The 10075-nt window shown below is 48.1% G+C and overlaps 1 protein-coding gene across 1 annotated transcript; it reads left to right on the top strand.

The window, feature by feature from the left end:
- The first annotated feature begins 6484 nt into the window (after positions 1–6484).
- On the top strand, positions 6485–9791 carry LOC123505026 (transcription factor HES-4-like). The gene is made up of 3 exons (XM_045256038.1): positions 6485–6874; positions 7870–7965; positions 8164–9791. The coding sequence occupies exons 1-3, from the start codon at positions 6779–6781 to the stop codon at positions 9124–9126; spliced, it is 1155 nt and encodes a 384-aa protein (XP_045111973.1). The 5' UTR covers positions 6485–6778; the 3' UTR covers positions 9127–9791.
- The last annotated feature ends 284 nt before the right edge of the window (positions 9792–10075 follow it).

Genomic DNA, 10075 nt, shown 5'->3' with positions numbered 1-10075 from the left:
AGAGAGAGAGAGAGAGAGAGAGAGAGAGAGAGAGAGAGAGAGAGAGAGAGAGAGAGAGAGAGAGAGAGAGAGAGAGAGAGAGAGAGAGAGAGAGAGAGAGAGAGAGAGAGAGAGAGAGAGAGAGAGAGAGAGAGAGAGAGAGAGAGAGAGAGAGAGAGAGAGAGAGAGAGAGAGAGAGAGAGAGAGAGAGAGAGAGAGAGAGAGAGAGAGAGAGAGAGAGAAAGACTGAGGATGGAGGAGAGTCTAAATGGAATGAGGTAAGAGGCAGAGTGATTGTTGGGAATAGGAAGGGCAGGACTTGAGCGTGAAGGAATGAAGTTCTGAGGAAGAAGGAAAGGGGTGAAGTTTAAGCGGCAAAGGATTCAGTGATTGTCGAGAAGGAATGGGAGGAGTGCATGAATCAAGGGGTAGAGGTGTGGATCAGGGGCAGGGTTGGGTTGACAGGGGAAGAGGGCTGGAGTAGGAGTGGGGCGGGGCAAGTGTGACAAGTCTATTACCTGAGCCGTCACAGGCCTCACATTATGTTTTGGCCACGGACGCCCACCGAGCAGCGTTATGAGCACCAGGTGTCTTAATTACTACCTTCCAGGACCAATGCTGTGATACCTGGTATTCCTATAGTTAGGGACGAGGGGCGTTATCACCCTCGTCACTATACACCGTCACCATCACGCCGCCTCACCTGCCACGCAGCCTCCTCCACCACCATCACCACCACCACCACCGCTACTGCCACCTTTCAACCAACAGCTGCTGAGGTCAGTGACTTCTGGAGCGTCAGGTGAGATACGTAAAGTGACGTGCTTGGGGCAGGCAGGCAGGAGAGGGAAGGTAGCGGTGGAGGAGAGGGAGCGATGGACCCAATCGACGCGGCGCATTGTGGTGTGCGCCGTGCCCCGGGAGGAAGGATGGACAGAGAGAGAGAGAGAGAGAGAGAGAGAGAGAGAGAGAGAGAGAGAGAGAGAGGGAAGAAAGGTGTGGCGGCGGGTACAGGAAGCACACTGGTCTGCTGTTGTTCGCCAAGTGGCCGTGTCACTGACCGAAGGGGCGAGTCTCCACGACGAAAGACAAGGCGGGACCGGGTATTTCATACGACGCACGTACGCAAAAAGAGCAAATAAAGACCTACCCAACAAGATTCACATTATTGGTTGATCAGATATGAGTTTTGCACTAATTGTAATTGTAATGACATATGCAGGTAAGCATATGTAAAACTTGCCTGACCTACAAAACGATTCAAGTGAAGAGACAAGCAGTCAGCCGTTCGCACTTACTACACTGGTTTTCTTTGCCCAACCACCTGCCGTGCCCCACGTCTATACTCTGCTACCTGTCTCTCCTAACTGTCTTTTCTTCATACACACTGTCTTACCTCGAGGTGTTGATTTTTTTTATCGACAGTCATATCAGGATTTGTAGCAATTGAGTTTGAGCGGGAATTTCTGTTTTACATCCTGAGATTATAGTGTGTGTGTGTGTGTGTGTGTGTGTGTGTGTGTGTGTGTGTGTGTGTGTGTGTGTGTGTGTGTGTGTGTGTGTGTGTGTGTGTGTGTGTGTGTGTGTGTGTGTGTGTGTTTGTGTGTTCAATTTCAGGAGAATAAGGTTTCAATTTCCGCTGCATTCTTTTCAGTAGTTTTACCTGATGGTATTGCGCGCGCGCACGCACGCACGCAGGCAGGCAGGCAGGCAGGCAGGCAGGCAGGCAGGCAGGCACGCACGCACGCACACACACGGCTCTTTTTTCCCAAGAGGACATAGTGACGGAACGAGACACACGGACGTTACGGAGTATAAACATTTTAATGAAACATGAAACTTAACAACCCCACAATATATTTCGCTCCAAAAAATAATAAAAGGGAAGTCATCGTCAATTTCCTTTTTCTTTTTACCGAAGAAAAACAAGAAAGCGAGGCGGGCTGGTTTTTGTGCCTCGTCGTCTGCGTGTTGGCGAAGAGAGCGACAGTGGCATAGTATAGCGGCGGCGTCCTCGACCACACCGCACACCACACACCACACCACACCACACCAGACGAAGCCGCCCGCTGTGTCCATCCTGAGGCACTATGACCACCGTGTTTATGCCCCGTTTATAGCAGCCGGTTGCTTTGAATATTGGTAGTGACTCCGACGGCGGCGTGTCTGTGGGTGGCGTGTCGCAGCGGAGGCGGTTGTGACTCAAAGCGGCGCGACACAGGGAAGGGATTCACGGTGCATTTTGTTTTGGTTTTCACCGCGCGGCAAAAATACGCGGTACGGAAAGGTAGGCGCCGGTAGGGAGCGTTGGGCTGTATGGTTTGATGGAGGGGCAGATGTGAGGCCGGGTGGGTGAGTCTTTACGTGGTGTGTGTGTGTGTGTGTGTGTGTGTGTGTGTGTGTGTGTGTGTGTGTGTGTGTGTGTGTGTGTGTGTGTGTGTGTGTGTGTGTGTGTGTGTGTGTGTGTGTGTGTGTGTGTGTGTGTGTGTGTGTGTGTGTGTGTGTGTGTGTGTGTGTGTGTGTTGTGAACTTGTAGGGGGGTATACAAGTGGTTTGATAGGGATATGATAATGAGAGAGAGAGAGAGAGAGAGAGAGAGAGAGAGAGAGAGAGAGAGAGAGAGAGAGAGAGAGAGAGAGAGAGAGAGAGAGAGAGAGAGAGCGCTTGCGTGCGCTCAATAACAACACATGTGGAGGTAGGAAAAAAATAGAAAGAAAACTAGCTCCGTTATGCTGATGTGTTGAATGCCTCGGTGTAACTGGTCTCTGTACCTTCATCTCCAGTTTCCTTTCCGATCGTTCTATTGCTGCTGTAGTAGACGGTCACTGTTCTTCCCCTAAAACTATCAACAGTGGTGTTCCACAGGGTTCTGTCCTATCACCCACTCTCTTTCTATTATTCATCAATGATCTCCTAAATCTGACTCAATGCCCTATCCACTCCTATGCTGATGATACCACCCTGCATTATTCAACAGCGTTCAACAGACGCCCAACCCAACAACAATTAAATGACTCAAGGCGAGATGCTATAGGACGCCTAACTTCTGATCTTTCACTTGTTTCTGATTGGGGCAGAGAAAACCTGGTTTTGTTCAATGCCTCAAAACTCAATTTCTACAACTATCTACTCGACATAACCTTCCAGACAACTATCCTCTCTTCTTCAATAACACTCAACTTCCCTCTCCTCTACATTAAACACACTCGGTCTATCCTTCACTAAAAATCTAAACTGGAAATTTCACATCTCTACTCTTGCTAAATCAGCTTCCAAGAAGTTAGGTGTCCTATGGCGTCTTCGTCCATTTTTCTCTCCTCCCAGCTGCTTGCTCTGTACAAGGGCCTTATCCGCCCGTGTATGGAGTATGGCTCTCATGTCTGGGGATCCACACACACAGCTTTACTAAACAAGGTGGAATCTAAAGCTTTTCGTCTTATCAACTCTTCTCCTCTAACTGACTGTCTTGATTCTTTAAGTCACCGCCGCAATGTTGCATCTTTATCTGTCTTCTACCGCTGTTTTCATGCTGTCTGCTCTTCTGAACTTGCTAACTGCATGCCTTCCCCCTCCTGCGGCCTCGCTGCACAAGACTCTCTACTTCTTCTCATCCCTATTCTGTCCATCTTCCTAATGCAAGAGTTAACCAGTATCTTCACTCCTTCATTCCCTACACTGGTAAACTCTGGAACTCTCTACCTGTGTCTGTATTTCCACCTGCCTATGACTTAAACTCTTTCAAAAGAGGAGTGTCAAGACACCTCTTACGTTAACTGGACCCTCCTTTTAGATTTTTTTGTTTTTTCTCTTTATACTATTCCTCTTAACAGGGCCTGGCAACCAGCGGGATTTTTTTTTTTCCAACTTTGTTTTCCCTTGGCCAGTGCCCTTGTAATGTAAAAAAAAAAAAAAAAAAAAAGTTTGAGCCTCTGAATGGGATATGCAATTATTCGTAACAGACACACACACACACAAAAAAAAAAAAAAAAAGTGATTTATAAATAAAAGGAATAGAATTCGCAATTTTAGGCTGGTACAATATTTGGAGGAGGCTGTATAACACAAGGAAATGTCTCAGTTAGTGGTTGACGGAAGACGTGCGAAATAGCTGTGAAAGGTTTAATGATAATGATAATGTTATCTTAAGTGTAACAATTATAACGTCCAGACATTAGAGACAGACCTATGGTATTATCTTTATTTATCTATTAATTTGTTCTGGCATTTAGCATTATATTTTGAACGACTTAATTAAGGCTTCGTGGAGTGATGCGTCTGATTACCTTTAAAATCAAACTGGTTATTTTCTTTTTTTTAATTCTTCTTCCAGACGATCTCTTTACGATGCAACATTTTTATGTCTGCACTTTTTTAACGTATTCCTATTTTTTTTCAATTTATTGTCTCTCTTGTTTAAAGCACATAATGATGATGATGATGATGATGATGATGATGATGATATGATGATGATAATCACGGTAATAAAGGAAGTCTTTAAATGAAAACTTCCACATTTCAAAATCTCTTTTCTTCTCTCCACCACACAGCCGCCATGTTCCACCCATCCAGGCATACACGCTGCCACTTCCCCATCCTTCCTTCAGTGAAGTCCCATGCCATCCACACAGCCACCCATTACTCCTTCACCCTTGCTCCTCTAAAATAGATTATTTCCTCTTCTCAGTGGCATTTTAATCTTAAATTTGTTGATCATCATATCAGAGGTGGGTAGCATAGACAGCTGACAGACAGGAAGGATTATGAAAGTGCAAACAAGACAAGATAATTAAGGACAAGACAGGACTTGGCACACTAAAGGAAAACACACATAAAGAGGCCTGTTTGACTAACTATCATTCAAGTAAATTTTGAATGCAAAGCTGGAAGACACGAGACTAAAAAAAAAAAAAAAAAAAAAAGACAAGGCATAAACACTACAGAATAAAGTACATCAGAGGACAGACAAAAAGACGCGTACTTGACTGACCATCTCTAGAAAATTTGGATGCATGGTAAGCAGAAACCCAAGGCAGGACAAAACACACGAACAGACTAATAGACAGAAAAACACAGACACGCCTCCTTGACTCCCTCTCCGTCAGGTTCGCCAAGTAGCAAGCATTACTAAGCATGACGACCACATCTGTGCTGCCGCGCCGACCACCCACCGGCTACCGTCACTCCTGCAAGACCCACACGGCAGGAGATTAGCCCCTCTCGTTGCCTGTGTGTGCTGCCCATGCCGCCGCCGCCGCCTTCCCCGTGTAGTGGTGCCCTCATTCCTTAACTAAGGTCGGAGGGGCAAGTTTCACCGTCAGTACGTTAAAGAGTCATTATCCAATCTTCGTTCCTCCAGTGTACTAAGGACTCTCTCTCTCTCTCTCTCTCTCTCTCTCTCTCTCTCTCTTTCTGGTGCTTGTGGGTGCAGTCAAAACTACTCTCTGCCAAACGTCTGGAATGCCAAGTGTGTGACTGAGCCGCTCTTTGCTGTACCCTGTCGCTCCGAGGCTCACAGCGGCACACCTCAAACGGAAGAAGAAAAGAAGAAAAAAAAAAAAAGAGAAAGAAAAAGAACATTCATGGGTGACTCAAAGGATATGCGCGACGAGCTCGAAATAGAAAACGGATGCTGCGATGTTTTATGGAACACTGAACAATAGCATCGCGTTTTCTATGATGGGAAAAAGTCGACGGGAGAGTGACGTATTGTTTTACGGCGCTGTGCTTGCTGGTGTTGTGGTCGTGTGTGTTGCGTTTGATGAACTACTACTTATTTACGATTTCACCAATGAATATGACTATATGGGCGTGATATGATAAAAAAGAGAAAAAAAATTCCCGGACATTTAATATATGTTGATAGAAAACATCTACCTGTGAATATTACTGTATATGCACATGGGTAAGCACCTACACTTGCTAAAACCATAATGTATAAGAAAAAGTGAATGTGGAAAAGCCTACATAGTAAGCTTTGACGAAAGATATTCTAGTGGTGGGCAGGGCAAGAAAGGAAGAGAAGGAATTGGAGAGAAATAACTATGTTGGAGGGAGCTGTGGTGGAGGCTCGTAGAAGAATGTGAGCTGCAGTGTTGAGGAGTGCAAGAACTGCAGAACACGATCGTCATGTCTAAGCTTAAGTTGTCACAAGAGCGTGCAGGCGGCAGCAGGCCAGGCAGCCTCGCCACGTGGGCCCCGGCTCTGTCTCTCCTTTCCACGTGGGTGCCAGCTTCCCTGTCTACCGCCAGCCAGCCTATCAACGCAATGACTCACAATTCCTACACCGATACCCGACCCCGATTGGACAAAACACTGATGACGCAATATACCGCTCGCGTAGAGGCGTGGCCTGCTGTTGACGTCACCGCCTCACTCCTTGGGCTTCATGCGATGCGGCGTTAATGCAGCTTTGCAAGGAACATTTAATTAAGAGAAATTATAAAGCGTACATGTAATTGCTTTCCAGAGTATGACGAGAGATTATTAGGGAAGCGCCGCAGCAGGGAACCAGTGAAGGTCGGGATGTCTGGCAAGCCGGCGGGGTGTGCCTCCTGAGTGAGGGTCGCGCGCCGCGCGGGGCCATCAGTTGACGTCTGGCAGGCGTGTGTGCGGGTCGCGGGCCCAGGCTGGACACGCGACTCCCTCTCTGACTGAGTCGTCGCTTCCCGGGCCGTCAGTCCCGAGCGCGAATCGGGTGGAGTCACATCTCAGTGCCTTTGATAGACACCGCCAAGGATACAAGGAGTGTTACTGTCTGTGAGTCGCGGGTGATAACTAGTGGTGTTTAAGGAAAGCGTCCATGGCCGATGCCGCCCACACATTGACTATTGCAGCTCCTGTGGATATGTGCAGCTCCACCCCTTCCACCATGACAGACTCTCAGAAAACAAGAAGAGTAAGTTTCGCGGCAGTGGGTCTACATTTCTTTCTTTTCCACAAGTCACAGTTCGAGTGTACGACAGACACGTATTTGTGTTTGCTCTTCATGTAAATACCGAATTTTAACCATGTCATTTGATTATTACTAGACGAAATTAAAGTCAGTAAATGTTTGAGTGCTTCTTTTGTTCACTGTTGACTCAGCTGATCATGCGTTTATGACGTTAATTTAGTGTGATATATTTTGATTACACACACACACACACACAGAGAGAGAGAGAGAGAGAGAGAGAGAGAGAGAGAGAGAGAGAGAGAGAGAGAGAGAGAGAGAGAGAGAGAGAGAGAGAGAGAGAGAGAGAGAGAGAGAGAGAGAGAGAGAGAGAGAGAGAGAGAGAGAGAGACTGTCTTTAAAGGGCAGATATACAGACGGCGTAGCACGAACGCAAACTAGCTAAAATCAATAAAACTCCTTGACACACGGAACACACGTAACCTTTAACGATTGGTGGGCGAGGTGTGAAGTAATGAGGGCACGTGAGTGGCGGGGAGGGGCTGTGAGGAGCACCGTTGAAACACCTGTTGAAGGGAATGGGTGGCAGGTGGTGTTTCCCGGACCCTCCAGCCCCGCCCCATACAGCTGTGCCCCACTCTGCCCCGCCACACCGCACCAAGTCACACGAAACCTCATAATACTGTGATTTTTTTTTTCTACCATATCTTGTTTATCGATTTCTGTCAGACCTGAGGTTAATGTAGACTGGGGCGGTAAAATGAAGGGAAATCTCTGTGGATGGTTGTCATACATAGGCAGATAAAAAGGTAAAGATCCCTCACCTGGTTATCCTGCAATGATTGTACGTGCACCTGGCGCGTCGTACCTGCTGAAATAGAAGAGAGGGCGATAGTATATCATTGCTCAGTAACACAAACAATCAGAAACACACACACACACACACACACACACACACACACACACACACATATTCTAACCTCCGCCTTTTCTTCCTACAGAGCAACAAGCCTCTGATGGAGCGTCGCCGGCGGGAGAGGATCAATACTTGCCTCAACGAGCTCAAGAACCTCGTCCTCACCGCCCAGAGGAAAGACGTAAGTATATTGGTCGTCCTCGATCTCTTCTGTATCACCTTGATAGTGTACAAATCATACAAAGAGTTCTAGATAACCAAAACCTCGTTAATAATACTGAGAAAATTGTAATATGGTGTTACTAAGGTATATCAGCTGCATATATTTCATAGCGGATAATGATGCTTTACTTATAGAGGTTATATTCTTAAATTACAGCCCAGCCGGTACAGCAAGCTGGAGAAAGCAGACATCCTGGAGATGACAGTACGCCACGTGCAGGCCTTGCACCGCCACGAGGCCGCCACGAGCCGCTCCCTCAATTCTGACTCCACGGCAAAGTATCGTGCAGGTTTTACTCAGTGTGCTGCTGAAGTAAGCAAGTTTCTGGCCGGCGTCAGTGGCCTTCCTGCTGACCTTCACACCCGCATCCTGTCCCATCTTAGCTCCTACAATTCTCCTGAATCTCAACCTGTGAAACCTGAGGCCTCAGCAGTAAAGGCTCTCACGCCCAGTGGGTCAGCACAGCAGAAAGAGGCCCAGCAAGGCCCGACGGCAGGGGTGCCTCTAATTCAAGCGAGACTGACATCTGGACAGCTTGCGCTAGTGTTGCCATCATGGACGGCTCTCCCCACTGGCAGCAGCCCTCCCACGGGAGCAGCGTCACCGGAATCAGCTGGTGCCCCGTCATCACCCGAGTCAGCCCGAGGCAGTCCGCATGTTTCACCTGACTCCCACGAGGGACATCCCGCTTCTGACGTTTCTCCTGTTGTTGAGATGCAAACTTCTTCTCGCCTTCATCCCAGTCTTGGTCATACGAGCCCGCCTCTGGGCACGTCAGACTCCCAAACCGCACCACAAGTGGCCCCACTTGACTTAGCGACACCCCACCGCCGCTGTGACCCCACGTCCCTCCACACAGCACGGCAACGGCCAGCGCCAGAGTCCAGAGGGGAAGAGCCTCCCCAGCCAAGTAGACTTGAGGCGCCCGTCACCCTCCCTCGGCCCCCTGCTGCGATGGCACCGCTTCATCGAGGACTGAAGTGCCCCGCAACAACCTCGAGGTCACCTGGCCAGTGCCAGGAATTTCGTACCAACCGCCACGCCCCGTACCCCGCCCACAGTGTTCGGCCTCCAAGCCATCACCAGCATCAGCAAAACCCCCACTGGCGCCCCTGGTGATTCTCATCACAATGAGGCGCAGGAATGTGACGACCACCGCCGCGCAGGACATAGCTGTGTGATCGGTGGTATATTATAACTGTAAATACTGTAAATAACAAGAAGACTACATCCCATCTTCCACTGCTGTCGTCTGTGATGCCCAGTGCCTTGAGGCGTGCCTGAGGGCCGGCCACTGTCCCTTTCGCTTTCTGTCACTCAGAAAAGACTAGCACTGTTTTTTTTTATTCTTTTTGAAGAAATGTATATATCACTGTAGTACATGACGCTTCGTGTTCCTAATGTTTATGGTGCTGTGACGCGTGATGACGAGCAGTATGCGAGAACAACGTGTGTGTGTGTGTGTGTGTGTGTGTGTGTGTGTGTGAGTGAGGACAAAAGCTTTTTTTCTCTTAAACCAGTGAAGAACTCTAAGCACAGGTATGTCCTGACAGCGTTACCGCACAAAAAAAAGGGGGACAGTCCAGGAGGAAGCTTTTGGCAGGAAGGGAGTGGTGAGTGGCAAGTGCCTCCCAGCTGACAGTGAACAAGTGACTCACACACACCTGCTGCCTCACCCTGCTTGTCCGAGGGGAAAAAAGACACTTCTATTTCAGTATTCACTAGAGTCAGTACAAATATGACTTATATATGTTTATATTTCTGAATAAAGCAGTATGAAATAACGATACTTTTCCTCCACCACAAAGAGAGAGAGAGAGAGAGAGAGAGAGAGAGAGAGAGAGAGAGAGAAATTGCAACAGCTTTTCAAAAGTTCCGCCTGGATGTTTTATGAAGAGAGACGACAGGAAGTGTTCATTCTACACCGCGAATAAATCCAAGGCGGCCTGAAGGAGGGAGAGAGGGCAGTAACAGGCGAGGTGCACCCTTCCCCGGCCTCTCCCGCCCGTGATGTACTAGAGGAGGAGGAGGAGGAGGAGGAGGAGGAGGAAGCTGTTGGTGATGGTTG

The sequence above is a fragment of the Portunus trituberculatus genome, chromosome 17, assembly GCF_017591435.1.
Source record: "Portunus trituberculatus isolate SZX2019 chromosome 17, ASM1759143v1, whole genome shotgun sequence".
In the NCBI taxonomy this organism is placed as follows: Eukaryota; Metazoa; Arthropoda; class Malacostraca; order Decapoda; family Portunidae; genus Portunus; species Portunus trituberculatus.
This window is presented reverse-complemented; position numbering and strand designations above follow the sequence as displayed.

What these genes read in the sequence shown, in the direction of transcription:
- LOC123505026 (XM_045256038.1), top strand. Translation starts at nt 6,779, where the DNA reads ATGGCCGATGCCGCCCACACATTGACTATTGCAGCTCCTGTGGATATG. An exon ending in ACTCTCAGAAAACAAGAAGA is followed by an intron (nt 6,875 to 7,869) that starts GTAAGTTTCGCG and finishes TTCTTCCTACAG; the next exon opens with AGCAACAAGCCTCTGATGGA. An exon ending in TCACCGCCCAGAGGAAAGAC is followed by an intron (nt 7,966 to 8,163) that starts GTAAGTATATTG and finishes CTTAAATTACAG; the next exon opens with CCCAGCCGGTACAGCAAGCT.